Source organism: Rhinopithecus bieti, unplaced genomic scaffold (assembly GCF_001698545.2).
Source record: "Rhinopithecus bieti isolate Rb0 unplaced genomic scaffold, ASM169854v2 scaffold_23276, whole genome shotgun sequence".
In the NCBI taxonomy this organism is placed as follows: Eukaryota; Metazoa; Chordata; class Mammalia; order Primates; family Cercopithecidae; genus Rhinopithecus; species Rhinopithecus bieti.
This window is the reverse complement of record NW_016810868.1, coordinates 211,757-226,367: the sequence shown is the minus strand read 5'-3', so window position 1 is coordinate 226,367 and position 14,611 is coordinate 211,757. Positions and strand designations below refer to the sequence as shown.

General features: G+C 52.9%; 1 protein-coding gene across 11 annotated transcripts in view; it reads left to right on the top strand.

Annotated features, from left to right (window-relative positions):
• Positions 1-14,611, top strand: part of CACNA1B (calcium voltage-gated channel subunit alpha1 B) — a 246,066-nt gene that overhangs the window by 61,857 nt on the left and 169,598 nt on the right. For 8 of the 11 annotated variants that reach the window (XM_017893204.1, XM_017893203.1, XM_017893197.1 and 5 more), the window contains exons 6-9: positions 5,849-5,952; positions 9,715-9,830; positions 11,094-11,150; positions 11,933-12,025. In XM_017893204.1, coding sequence (XP_017748693.1) covers positions 5,849-5,952; positions 9,715-9,830; positions 11,094-11,150; positions 11,933-12,025 — 370 coding nt within the window. The remainder of the gene's footprint in view (positions 1-5,848; positions 5,953-9,714; positions 9,831-11,093; positions 11,151-11,932; positions 12,026-14,611) is intronic. The other 3 variants (XM_017893205.1, XM_017893198.1, XM_017893202.1) reach the window with 2 other exon arrangements.

The following is a 14,611-nucleotide window of genomic DNA, read 5'->3' as shown; positions in this document are numbered from 1 at the left end:
GAGCAGTGGCATGATCTCGGCTCACTGCAAGCTCCGCCTCCCAGTTCATGCCATTCTCCTGCCTCAGTCTCCAAGTAGCTGGGACTACAGGCGCCTGCCACCACGCCTGGCTAATTTTTTGTATTTTAGTAGAGAACTGGGTTTCACTGTGTTAGCCAGGCTGGTCTTGATCTCCTGACCTCGTGATCCGCCTGCCTCGGCCTCCCAAAGTGCTGGGATTACAGGCGTGAGGCACCATGCCTGGCCCATATCCCTCTTTTAAAACAACAGTCATTTTACTTTAGGACAAGAATTTACCATACAGGATCCCTTTTATATAATATAAAATCTCTTTTATTTATAACCTTCTTTGCATAGCTAGGGTGCTAAGTGGGTTTCTTTTGCCCTTATCCAGTTGATAAGGGAGGTCAAAATGCCTAAGAGACATTATCTTTTGTCTTTACTAGCTAACTCTACGGGAGAATTTAGCATAGGAAAAGAGGGTTTAAGTTCCCTGAAACGTGTGAATTCCCCTTGACAAGCTGCCACTGCCAATTGTGTCACACATAGGGATCAGGGAGTATAACCAGGAACGACAGAAGAGCCCTACCCCTTCCAGGCAGGGCAGCTATCCCTATCATTCCTTGGCCTTCAGGTAACACTGGAGAGTAGCCCCAGCCAGTTGCCCTCAGTTACTGGGGAGCTACAAGGAAATGACTGCTGAAAGACTGAAAAAAAAAAAAAAAAAAAAAAGGAAAAGGACTCAGGTCCCTCATGTGAACCAGGCAGTGGTGGTCAGGTGCTTCCACATGGATACCTTTCAGTCTCTCCGTAGAGTGGCCCCAGCCAGAGACCTGCAGTTGCCTCCATGCTTAGGTGCTCTCTGTCAAGGGTCCTGAGTTGGAAAGAGAGATAGAAAATGCTTCCCCTGTATGGAGCAGAGAGGAAAAGGGAAAATGAGAAGAAAAATAAATCCCAAACTTTGGGCTTGCTCCTGGTTGGCTTGCCAAAATATGTTACCTAAATCCCAAACTTTGGGCTTGCTCCTGGTTGGCTTGCCAAAATATGTTACCAGGGGAGGGTCTTGACTGTGAGTCATCCAGGTTCTTGGCATTTTGTACAGAGAATTGGACAAAATGAACAAAACAACAAAAGAAGCAACAAAAGCACAGACTTGTTGAAAGTACGCTCCACAGAGTGGGACTGGGTTCAAGCAAGTGGCTCAAGACTGTTACTGAATTTTCTGGGGTTTAAATACCCTCTAGAGGTTTCCCATTGGTTACTTGGTTGTACTCTATGTAAATGAAGACTGGGCCTGCTACCAGTCTGATTGGTTGCAGGAGGTGACCAATCAAAGGCTGAAGTAGAAGTTATAAAGTTAAACCCTATACTAATGAAGACTTGGCCCATGACCAGCCTGATGGGTTGTGGGAGGTGACTGATCAGAGGTATTTTCCACTTTTTCATCTGTGACACAGTGGCAGTGGGGCAGGCTGCAAAGGGAGTAGCCTCTGTTCTTTTGTTACTTGGGTGTGGAGTGGGGTTTTCCTTTTGATTCAGTTCTAGGAAGTCACCACAAACCAGCCTTAGGTTCCCGGCCTCCAGACCCTATTCTTCTGCCTCAATAGTACTATAATTTTTGCTTCATCTGTCAAATATAATTTAGAAAACTCAAAAGTAGAAAGAAATCCAGTTACCTATATTTTACACTTTCCATTTTCTTCCTTCCTTCCTAATAGTGATTCAATTTTTTCTTATTTCCTTTCTGTTTAGATAACTTTCATTTTTCATTTTTTTCTTAGGAGAGTTCTGCTGGTGACAAATTCTCCATTTCCCTAGTTTTTCATTTGAGAATATCTTGATTTCCCAAAAGATATTTTTGGTGGGTATAGGTGTGTGGGTTGACAGTTCTTTTCTTTCAGCACCTGAAAAATATTATGCCACTTCCTTCTGGCCTCCATGGCTTCTGATGAGAAACCATTTGAATTGTTTTCCCCGTATAGGTAAGGTATCATTTTTTTCTGCTGTGTTCAAGACTTTTTCTTTCTCTTTAGTTTTCAGAAGTTTGGCTATAATGTGTTTGTCTGGGGTTTGCTGAGCTTCTTAAATCTGTATGTTTGTGTCTCTTGCTTAAGTTGAGAAGTTTTCAGCATTTGTTTTTTGTTTTTGAGATGGAGTTTCGCTCCGTCACCCAGGCTGGAGTGCAGTGGCGCAATCTCGGCTCACTGCAAACTCTGCCTTCTAGGCTCAAGTGATTTTCCTGCCTCAGGCTGCGGAGTAGCTGGGATTCCATGCGTGCACCACCATGCCTGGCTAACGTTTGTATTTTTAGTAGAGACAGGGTTTCACCATGTTGACCAGGCCAGTCTTGCACTCTTGACCTCAGGTGACCTGCCTATCTCGGCCTCCTGAAGTGCTGGGATTACAGGTGTGAGCCACCACACCTGGCTGTATTTCTTTAAATACTGTTAGCTTTGTCCTTTTTCACCTGGCTTTGGTGCTCTGATGACATGAATGTTAGATCATTTGTTACAGTCCCATGGGTTTTTGAGGTTCACTTTTCTCTCTTTATCAGAATGGATAATTCTTTTCTTCTTTGTTCTCTTACTGTTCACTGATTCCTTCCACATCCCCTCCATTCTCTGGTTATGCATTTTCATTGAGATTTTTGATTTTTTTTTTAGCTCTAAATTTTCCCTTTGGTCTGTAATCCAAAAAGTATCGGAGACAAGTCTCAATCAATTCAGAATTTTATTTTGCCAAGGTTGAGGACATGCCCAGAATAAAAAAAAAAAACACCTTTGGAGAAATGTGTTTGGTGTGTGTGTGGTGTGTGTTGTGTCTGGTGTGTGTGGTTTGCATGTGTGTGTGTGTGTGTGCTGTATGTGGTGTGTGTGGTGTGTGTAGTATGTGTGGCGTATGTGGTGTGTGCCTGTATCTGGTGCATGTGGTATGTGTGTGGTGTGTGTGTGTGTGCATGGTATGTGTGATGTGTGCACTTGTGTCCAGTGTGTGTATGTGGTGTATTTGTGTCTGGTGTGTGTGGTGTGTGTGTCTGATGTGTGTGGTGTACATGTGTTTGTGGTGTGTCTGTGGTGTGTCTGTGTCTGGTCTGTGTGGCATGCATGTGTGTGGTATGTGTTTGGTGTTCAGTGTGTGTGTGTTTTGTGTGTGTGGTGTATACGTGTGTGGGTGTGTAGTATGTGTGTGGTGTGTATGTCTGGTGTGTGCATGTGTGTGGTGGCTATGTGTGTGCTTGTGTGTCCAGTGTGTGTGTGGTGTATCTCATGTGTGTGGTGTGTTTTTGTCTGGCATGTGTGGTGTGTGTGTGGTGTGTGTGTGTTTGGTGTTTGTGGTGTGTGCACTTGTGTGTCCAGTGTGTGTGTACGGTGTATGTGTGCCTGGTATGTGTGGTGTGTGTGTGTGTAGTGTATGTATGCATGTGTGTGGTGTGTGGTGTGTGGTGTGTGTGTGTGGTGTGTGCACTTGCATGTCCTGTGTGTGTGGTATATGTGTGTCTGGTGTGTGTGGTGTAATAGTGTGTGTGTAGTGTGGTGCATGTGTGTGTCTCATGTGTGCACTTGCATGTCGATGTGTGTGGTGTATGTATGCTGTGCTGTGTGTGTGTAAGGTGTGGTGTTGGTGTGTGTGTGTTGGTGTGTGTGGTGGTGTTGTGTGTGTAATGTGCGCTTGTGTGTCCAGTGTGTGTGTATGGTGTATGTGTCTGGTATGTGTGGTGTGTGTGTGTGTGGTGTATGTATGCATGTGTGTGGTGTGTGTGTGGTGCCTCTGTCTGGTGTGTGTGCTTGTGTGTCCTGTGTGTGGTGTGTGTCTGGTGTGTATGTGGGTGGGTGGCTTCATGACTGCTGGATGGTGGTAAAAGTCCTGATTCCACAAGGCCCTTCTGATAGCTCCCTAGCAGCAGGGGGTGCCCCTACTGTCTGTGTAAATGGAAGTCAAGGTGTCCCGGGTGGTCTTCATTAGTACCACGGAGGTGGGCTGGGGATGGGGGGCCATGATAACCACTGCTGAGGAGGAAAGTTCCACCTCCTACTTGGCTTTCTCTGACAGCACCCGTGGAGGGCGAGGGGATTTGGATGCCTCATTGCACTCTAGGTGCTCTTCTGGGTCTTTGCTGGAAGGGAGGGATGGAGACGGAGCCCATGTTTTCTGCAGTGTGGGCTAGGCTGCCTTGGTTAGGGAGAGCTGGCTTTTGCTGGTGTTTTTTTTTTTGTTGTCTGTGCCCCTTGGGCATTTCCAAGTTTTAAGCTTCATCAGCTCCAAATGTGGGATATAGGAGGCAAGAAGAAAATTCCGGCAACGCATCTTATATCCTGGGGTTTTAGCTAGTCTGCCCTATTTTCTCCACTTTTCAGAGTCATTCTGTGTTTGCTTTATGAATAATTTTCAGTATGTTAATTCCACTTAGTGGGAACAATATGGCAGAGTATGTTGGCTCCATCTTCCCAGAAGTGGAAGTCCTGTTTTTTAAGATGAGAGGAATTAGGGCCAGTTGGCTACTGATGGGACTACTTCACTGGGGTGGGAAATTGTGGGAGCCGAGTACTTGAGCAGATACTGACTCAAAGGGGCTGAGGCTACAGCAATGACATCTCCTTTTTCTCAAGAAGGAAGGGCAGGCTTGCGGGAAGTTGGTGGCTTCGGTGGCCACCCAATCCACAGGTCTGAGTTGCATGTGAGTCTGGACAGAGGTGTGGTCTGGGACCATGAACTGCAGTTGGAGCTGGGGTTCTGAGAGTCACTTCTAGGTTCAGATCCAGGAATCTCAGGGGCCAACCTGGAATCAGTGTCCGAGGGTCAGGAACCATGAGCTTCAGTCCATGCAGGGGTGGAGGCTGCAAATCCGCCAGGCTGGCAGATACTGGAGGGCAGGAATGCCAACAGCAGCACCTGGAGATCAGTGCCCGCTGCAGGGCAGCGCCTGACTGTCCTCCTGCCTCTGTCTTGGTGGAGCCCCGTCCCATGTCTTGTGAACTGCCTCTGAGGAGAGGTGTCCAGGAACGGGACTAGGGGCTGCCTCCCTTGGCACCCACTGCCCTCCTGGCTTCTCTCCAGCGCCAGACTCACAGAGGAAAGAGCCCATGTTTTCTGCGGTGTGTGCTAGGCTGCCTTGGTTAGGGAGAGCTGGCCTGGCTTTTGCTGGTGCTTTCTCTACACCCCTTAGCCACATCCCCTGGGAATGCATAAAAACAAAACAACTATGGGATTAAATTGGGTTCAAAGGAGCACACCCTTTTGTGGGCTGTGCTATAAAAACCAAAAGATCTGGGAAAGAAGGTCCCTCTTTGCTTTCCGCTATTCAGATCACGCCTGAGTGCTGGGTGCTGTCTCAGGCCAGGCGTGTGGTGAGATTGAAAATGCGGATGGGTCCACTGTTGGCTCTCAGCTGTGGGAGCTGCTGCAGATGGGTCTGATGTGGACTTGGGCCTGTGGGCCCCCTTCAGGAGGACATAGTTTTGGAACTGCCCAGGGATGTCTGGGAGCCAGGGAAGTGTATGGCAGAGGTTGCGTGCTCATGCCACCTCGGGGCATCCATACAGCCTTGGCTCACTGGGCCTACTGCTTGGCTTTTGAGTGTTGCCAGGCGGTGGCTGGCAGCACGGAGTGTCCCGGGTCCTCTGGGAGCTGCAGTCTAGAGAGAACTCTGCCAGCAAGGGCACGTCTGCCTGTGGGTGCTGCCTGGACTCCAGCCCCATGCTTGAACTTCCCCCTGACTGGCCTCTCCATGGCCTGGACCCTACCAGGTGTATGCTTCTGAGAAGGAGGCCTGTTGGGGGCCGGGGGTGCTTCTGTGGCTGGGACTGTGTGTTTTGTCTGTCCTTCCTCATCTCCCTCTCCTTGCTTCCAGACAAACGATGCGGCCGGCAACACCTGGAACTGGCTCTACTTCATCCCTCTCATCATCATCGGCTCCTTCTTCATGCTCAACCTGGTGCTGGGCGTGCTATCGGGGTGAGAGACCATGTGGGGGATGTGCAGGTGCCCTCTGTGTTCTCAGCTGAGGGGTCAACAGGGGCACACTTGGGGTGGGGGGCCGGCCCATGGTGCCCTCTTGTTGTGTTCTTCCTGGTGTTTTCTGTGTTCTGCAAGCTCCGCTTTTTCCTTTGCTGGCCACCCCTCTGACCTGTCCTTTTGATGACCCGCGTTCACCCCTTACCTCTATCATACGCCTTTGGCCTTTCCGTGGTCTCTGCCATGGGTGAGGGCAGCTGGCTGCTTTACTCATTCTTGGCCAGGAAACAGGAAGGTTTGTGTCCTTGTTGATTGGAGGTGTGGCCTTGGGTAGAAATGGAAAAAGGTGTGGGGTCATGGGTAAGATAAGATGGGAAGGTGTGTTCTGGAATTGGGAAGGTGTGACTGTTGATGGAAGGTGTGGTTCCCTGGGAGGAGGTGTGGTCTTATTGAACATGGGAGGTGTGGCCTGGTAAGACACGGAGGGTTGTGGTATATGGGTTTAGATTTGGGAGGTTGTGGTTCTGTTGTGGGAAGGGTTGTGTTTCCCTGGGATGGGAAAAAAAAAAAGTGTGGTCTGGGATTGGGAGTGGTAGGTCTATATGGAGGGTGGCCTTGGGTTAGACAAGGAAAGGTATGGTCTGGAATGGGCGGTGTGTTCTGTGATGGGAGGTGTGGTCTGGAATGGGAGGTTGGTCTGGGTGGATGGGAGGTGTGGTCTATGGGTAGATGGGAGGTATGGTCTGGAATGGGAGGAGTGGTCTGTGATGGGAGGTGTGGTCTATGATGGGAGGTGTGGCCTGGGTAGATGGGAGGTGTGGTCTATGGGTAGATAGGAGGTGAGTGTGGTCTGGAATGGGAGGTGTGGTCTGTAACCGGAGGTTGGTCTGTGATGGGAAGTGTAGTCTTGGTAGATGGAGGCGTGGTCTGGGACAGGGTTTCCGAGCAGCTTCTGTGGCCACAGAGAGCCCCTCTTTTACTGTGGTGAGGAATGACTGGGGGCACCGTGATCTCTGCAGTCACCTCTGGGCTTGCTACCCTGGCCCTGACCGCTGGCGTGCACCTCCTCTCAGGTCACCTGTTTGTGCCAAGCTACTCAAGGGGAGGGTGAGAGAGAGGGCTCAGGGCTAGGGGTCCATCCTGGAGAAGGTGGAGAAAGAGTCCTCTCTGGGAGTGGGATGTGGTAGGTGGGCATGGCCAGGTGGGCCTGTGGGCACACAGCACCTTCCTGTCCTACCCCGGGGCTGAGCGCTGAAGAGGTGCCATGTATGGGGCCTGACTGGGATTGGTATTTGGGGCTTCTGCCCTACCATAGAGTGAGGAGTTGTGCTAGGAAGGAGGTGGAGGGCATCAGGCCTGCCTGGCTCCCTGCTCCCACCTTGGCCTCAGCTCCCCTGTGAGGCTGGAGGAGCACATCTCCCCTCTGTCCTCCCTATGATCCCTGCTCAGGCCCAGGGCTCCGAGCTGGGCTGGGGACAGAGCCTGGTGAACCTGGGAGTTGCTGCCATGCTCATCAGGATGGGAGCAGCCACAGAGTGGGGTGGCTGGAGCTGAGGCCTCTGGGCTCTGGAGGGAGATCGTGCCCTTGGTTTTGGCCTTGTCCTGTAAGGGGTGTGATTGTCACTAGCAGGCCTCTCCCAGAGCCTCCATGGGAACCAGCAAGCTCAGGGGATGGCAATAGAACTCCTAGCCTGGTGGGGTAGCCGGCGGAGGCTTGGGGCTTGGAGGAGGCACCAGGGGAGGGACATCTCAGCTGAGACCCAACTGGGGGACTAGAAATGAGCCAGGCTCAGGAAGGAGGAGGGTCTTCCAGGCAGAGAGCAGCTCGAGTGGAGGCACAGTGGACAGAGGGTTGTGGCCTGTGTGGAGCAGAGGTACTTGGAGCTGGAGTCAGAGGGTGTTGTGGGGAGAGGGCACAGGGGCTGGCAGGGAGCTGGCAGCAGCCAGGCTTGTGAGGTGCCTGGGCTGTGCTCGGGATGCTGCCTGGTGCCGAGGGCGCTGAGAACGCTGCCTGGTGGGAAGCCTGGAAGGAGCATAGGTGGGTTCAAGGGGAGGCAGGAGGGCAGCCTGCTCAGGGCTTCCTGCTGCATCCCTCTAGGGAATGTGCAGAGCAGCCTGAGGGGCTGGAGGGGAGGCCCAAGGCAGGGCCTGCATGGTCCTTCCAGCTCCTTCCCCACTATGAGGATCTCAGCCTCTGGGGAGAATAGGATATGTGATGGTCCTCCAGTCAGCCCAGCTGAACCCTCCCTCAGGCCCACAGGCCCAGCAGAGGGCCCCCAAGCCAGGGACCAGTGCCCCCCATGTGGGTCCTGCACCCCGGGGTGGCAGTGGTGAGAGGCCACCTTCCCAGCCTTGCTCTGTGGGAAAAGCCACAGCTCTGCCATGTCTGGACGAGAGCTGCAGAGGGGGCCAGCTTGGGGCCAATTCGGCCTCTCTCTCTCCATTTCCAGAGCTCCCATCCTCACCGCATCCCAGAGAAGCAGAACAGGTGGCGCCTGTCCTGCCCCTTCTCACCCAGCGAGGACAGAAGCTCAGGGAGGGCCGGCCCTGCTGCCGGCCACTGCGTGAGAAGCAGCTGCTCTGGGGAGGGGGCAGACTGCGGCGGGGAGCTGCTGCTGGTAGCTCTCAGATCAGTTCAAGCAGTGATGTCCTTGCCCTTCGCCTGTGCCCCAGGCCCTCTCATTCTCAGGGCATGGGATTGGCCTGGGTGGGGAGACCACAGTGGACCCTGCTTTCCTGTAGATTTGGGACTTGGGATGCCCAGATGGGAGGGTGCACCTGGGTAGGCCCGGTCACCTTGCACTGCCTGGGCTGTAGCAGCTCAGTGCCTAGCAGACACTGGCCCTGCGCCCGGGGTCAGTGGTGGTCAGAGCCAGGGACTGTTGCGCCGGGGCTGTGTATGCTGGGACTCATGCCTGCCACACCCTCTTCATCAAGCCCAGAAGCTTTGTGTGTGTGTGTGTGTGTGTGTGAGAGAGAGAGAGAGAGATAATGGCTTACTTCCGGCACTGTGAGCCTTAAAGCTTGACCGGGAGTCTGGGGCTAGGGTGGGGGTGCTGAGCTGGAGGGCACATGTTCTCTGCTGGTCACCACGATGGCTATAAAAGCTCACGCGGGGCTGGGGTAAGATGTCGGGGGCCAAAGACAGAAGGTCTCCTCTCCTGCTCACTGTGAGCCTCAGAGGCTTGGTTGAGGAGGCTATGTGGACTCTGCGGTATTTTCCTTCCGCCTCTTGCCTGCCCTGACCCAGTCCCTTCTTCCCTGTCCCTGTCTGGTCCAGTCTGTCCCTTCTCCTTCCCACAGAGGCTTTGCATCTGAACCGACAGAGGAAGCAAAGTGAACGTTCTCCTCTGGAGAATTCTTGCCAGGACCTCTTTGGAGGACAGCAGATAACAGAGCCTGGCGCAGTGGGGAGGGAGGAAGCGCATGCGTAGGTTGCTGTAGGCAGGGGCTGTGAAATTGTCCCTGTTCTCTAGAACTGCCCCTCTGGGGACCAAGGCACTGTCCCTAAGTGCCACAGGAGTCTGAGGACGGAGGGCTACCTGGGCTGCTCATGGAGGCTCTCTGGGTGCACGGGGAGCTTCATGGTGCTCTGGAGTGCTCAGGTTAGAAGAGGCCGGGGTGGCAGGGGCCTGCCTGAAGCGGCAGCCTGCAGCCTGCGTGTCCTGTCTCAGGCTTTCCCTGGTCCTTTTTGTCTCTGGGGCTGCACACCTGTGGGGCTGGCACTCACCTGATCTTGCTTTTCTGGCCCCTGCATGGTAGGGAGTTTGCCAAGGAGCGAGAGAGGGTGGAGAACCGCCGTGCCTTCCTGAAGCTGCGCCGGCAGCAGCAGATCGAGCGAGAGCTCAACGGGTACCTGGAGTGGATCTTCAAGGCGGGTGAGGGCCCGTGGGAGCCACTGCACTCCTGGCCGGCCACTGTTAGTTCTCTGTCCCCAGTTCTGCTCTGCTGCCAGCTCGGGTGCCCTGGCTGTCGGGTAGAGCCTGAAAGGGCTTTGTAGTGAGCAGAGTGAGAAGGGATTTCTCTCTAGCTCACCCGGGGGCCTGGCACCAGGCAGCCCTATGGCTCTGAGGACAGTGGCCTTTTAAATGGAGGACTCTGCCATGGCCCAGCCTAAAGCTGGTCTCTCCCCATTAGTCTCAGCCAAGTCCCTTCTGTCCCCTGACTCTGGGCTTTGTCAAGCCTGGACTCCCTCCCCTCGCCCCAGGCCAGCGCTCTTCCCTCCACATGGGGCACCCACTCCCACTTCCTAAGGTTTCCCAAGTGGCTCCTGAGAGATGAACTCGCTTGTGGCACAGCTGTTCTCAGGGAGATGACGTGTGGGTAGGGACGGGCAGACACAAGGCGACTGAGTCCTCTTCACAGGACACTGTCTGTCCCAGTAGAAAAAGCTCAGCTGTGGGCCCTGCTGGCATCTGGAAGCGTAAGAGCTGATAAGGCAGCCAGGTGCAGTGGCTCACGCCTGTAATCCCAGCACTTTGGGAGGCCGAGGCGGGCGGATCACCTGAGGTCAGAAGTTCGAGACCATCCTGGCCAACACGGTGAAACCCTGTCTCTACAAAAAATACAAAAGTTAGCCGGGTGCGGTGGCGGGCACCTGTAATCCCAGGTACTCGGGAAGCTGAGGCAGGAGAATTGCTTGAACCTGGAAGGTGGAGGTTGCAGTGAGCTGAGATCGCGCCATTGCACTCTAGCCTGGGCAACAGAGCGAGACTCTGTCTCAAAAAAAAAAAGGCTGGGCGCGGTGGCTCACGCCTGTAATCGCAGCACTTTGGGAGGCCGAGACAGGCGGATCACGAGGTCAGGAGATCGAGACCATCCTGCCTAACACGGTGAAACCCTGTCTCTACTAAAAATACAAAAATTAGCCGGGTGCGGTGGCGGGTGCCTGTAGTCCCAGCTACACAGGAGGCTAAGGCAGGAGAATGGCGTGAACCCGGGAAGCGGAGCTTGCAGTGAGTGGAGATCATGCCACTGCACTCCAGCCTGGGCCACACAGCCAGACTCCGTCTCAAAAAAAAACAAAAACAAAAACAAAAAACTGCTGAGAAGGCAGAGCCTTCCAGACGGAGATGTGCCTCTGTCCTGGGACATTCCTGGGGTCAGGAGGGCTCTGACCTGAGGCTGTGTTCCCCTTGTAGAGGAAGTCATGCTGGCTGAGGAGGACAGGAATGCAGAGGAGAAGTCCCCTTTGGACGGTAGGTGGCACTCGCTGGCACGCTGGTGTGGCGGAGGGCTCTGGTGGCTGTGTGCTCTCCGTGGGTGGTGACATGTGCCCGCCCGCATGTTTCACGCGAGGTGCTCTCTGCAGTGCCAGGCACCTACACAGCCATCACATGAACACAGACGAGGGCCATGGTGTCTGACCCCGGGCACCTGACAGGCCCACATCGCAGTTTTAAACTGAGCTGTGTCTATCCCCAGGTCTTGGGGTGCTGCTGCTCCCAGAGACCATGGGAAGGCTCATGGTACAACCTGGGGCCACGAGAGGGAGCCTGGGCCCCATTGCTGTGGTTGCTGGCACTGGTTACCAGCATAGCTGCAGCAGCAGGGAAGGCTGCCCTCTCTGCACACTCACTGCTCAGGTCAGGGCCAGACAGCATGGACACATCTGTGGCAGTCTCAGCCAGCCCCATGCCCGTGGCTCTGAGCAGGTCTGTGCTGTCCCCGTTGTAGTCCTGGCCTTGCCCCAGATGGACGTTTCCTGGTCTCCCTGGTGGCCAGGCCTCCCCACTGGCCTCATTTTGGAAGGAAGGGAAAGTGGGGACCCCTCATCCTCAAGATTCCTTGTCTCTTCAACTCTGGGGACTGAGAGAGACCCAAGGGGGGCCAGAATCATCCAGTCTGAGCCTCAGCCCCAGTTCAGGACAGGAGCTCAGGAGAGGTCGCTGATCTCAGCGGGAGAGTGATCCCATGCCCCGCTGAGGCAGGTGGCCTGAGGGCTGCAGCTCAGGCAGCCTCTCCCATCCTTTGTTTAAAGCAGTGCTGAAGAGAGCCGCCACGAAGAAGAGCAGAAATGACCTGATCCACGCAGAGGAGGGGGAGGACCGGTTTGCAGATCTCTGTGCTGTTGGTGAGTCTCAGAGCATCCCTCCGGCTCTGCCAGGCTTGAGCTGGACATGCTGGACATGGAGTGCATGCTCCACTTCCCCTGCTGCCCAGCCACTGTTGGAGACCCCTTCTTGCCCAAACGTCTGCAGGCTCCTTTCAAACAGTTTGCTGCTCCTGCCTTTGTGACCCTCATGTGGACGTAGGACCCTTAGCCATATCCCAAGGCTGGAGGACTCTGCAGGGCCACCTCTCTCTTCAGCCCCTGTCTGTTTTCCACTTTCTGGACCTGCTACCTCTGAGACCCTTGTGTTATCCCCTACCTCTCAAACAGTACAAGGAACATTCTGGTTAATTTATCCAACAGAGCTGTGTCGGTTCCGTTCCTCTCTGGTACCAGACTCTGGTTCCAGAAGTGCCTGGACATTGCTTCATTTTGAGACACCAAGTCTCTCTGCAGGAGATCCAAACTGGACTTCCTTGCTGTACAGCAGTCTATGAGTGGACCAGATTTAGAAGATGTCTCCCATTATATTGTTACATGTATGAGACAGAACTCTTGAATAAAACAGGAAACACACTCACGTGTACACACACATACACTTAAACTGGACCTTTTCTGTCCTCACTCAGCACTAGGGAACTCCTGTTAACAACTTTGAACGTACCCTTCCCTATTTCTCCATGCTCATCTCAGATAATACACACAAACACTCATACATCCACACACAAGTATGCATGTAGAGTTTTGGAGTCTTCTCTTGTTACAAAAATGATGTCATATCAACTTATCTCATCAATCCCTGTCCTAAACCGCTCCTAATCAGTTTGTCTGATTCTAGCCCCCTCTTGTTGGGGGCTACATAGCGTTGCTGATGTGGAGTCACGAGTTGTTCAGTTGCTCGTCTTCTGATTGTCTGCTGATGGCCATTCATTTCTAGTGCTTTTATCTCACTATGAAAAATACTGTCCCAAGTCCTTGAGAATGGCTGTCCTTCCTCACTAGTGCTTTTCTCTGGGGCAGATTCCCAGGAGCAGGTGCTGAGGGTGAGAGTGTTGTACTGTTCAGAGTTCTGTGCCACCCCACATTCCATCCACAGTACAGACCTAACTTCGCCCTCATGCAGTGCTATGTGATGGCTCCTTTTGATTTTTCCCAGTTTGAGGCCAATTTGATGAGCGCAGAGTAATATTTCTTTGGCACTACAATTTTCCTTTCTCCTACTGTCCGTGATGCTGGCCCTCTTTCTAAATGTTTGTTCCCCGTCTGGACTTGGCCTTTGGTTACTCTTCTTATATGCTATACAGTTTTCTATTGGGTTTGTTTGTAAATTATTTTGTATTTATTTTGCCAATAACGAGATACCAGTGTATATCATAGATCTGAATGTTTTATCATCTTATAATTTTATTTTATTTAATTAATTCTTTTTTTTGACACAAAAATTTCACTTTTGTTGCCCGGGTTGGAGTTCAATGGCGCGATCTCAGCTCACTGCAACCTCCATCTCCCAGGTTCTAGCGATTCTCCTGCCTCAGCCTCCCAAGTAGCTGGGATTATAGGCGTGCACCAGCCGCCTAGCTAATTTTTTGTATTTTTAGGAGAGACAGGGTTTCACCATGTTGGCCCAGCTGTTCTCTAACTCCTGACCTCAGGTGATCTACCCACTTCGGCCTCCCAAAGTGCTGAGATTACAGGTGTGAGCCACCATGCCTGTTCCATCTTATAATTTTGAACAATTTATTATATGATTGTGGTAGCTAGTTTCCTTCTATTGCTATTTTATCTAGAGTTTTTATTCTGATTTTGTAAAATGAAGAGTTAAAATGTCTTTGGTTTGGAATCATTTAAATAACACTGGAACTCTGTTTTTTATAGATGAGATAAAACTGTGAATCTACATAATCCAAAAAAGAAAAAAAAAAAGGATTTGGACCAGTGTTGTGGCTTAGGCTTTGTTAGGAAATTGCCCCTTTCTCTGGGTGTTCGGATCCCTTTCTGTGGTGCTTTGCACTGGCTCTCTGGCGATATTCTTAACCTCGCCTGTGTGGAGTGCTGAGTGCTTGTGCCTCACTCAGCAGATGTCTATCCAGTGACTGCCTCATGCCAGCAACTGAGGCATGGGGGCCGCCACACTGGAGAAACCCGTATTAAAGGCCCTTCATCATTGGAGTTTCCCTGCAGCGGGGGCATCAGACAACAAATAAGCTAGTAAGGAAAATACGCCGCATGCCAGAGCCCTGTGCGGAGGAGGAAGAGGTCAGGAAGGCAGGAGTGGAAGCGTGTTTGTGGGGGGTCGGGGGGGCGGTGCCAGAAATTCATGGCCATAGAAGGCCTGAGGAAAACGACTGCCTTTGAGTAAAAGAGTTGCAGGAAGTGAGGAGGTCGGCCTGAGGGAAGCCAGGAGAGGTCAGCCTGAGGAACTCTTCAGGCCAACCAGGACGCGGGACAGGACGGTTGGGGTGGGGGGGGGAGGGAAGGTTGGCCTGAGTGTGGGTGAGGGGAAGGGGAGGTCGGCCTGAGGTACACGGGTCTGGTCATGCGGGGGTAGGGGGGTGGGGTAGGGAAGCGGGAAGGGGAGGTTGGCCTGAGGGACAGCCGGAGAGAGGG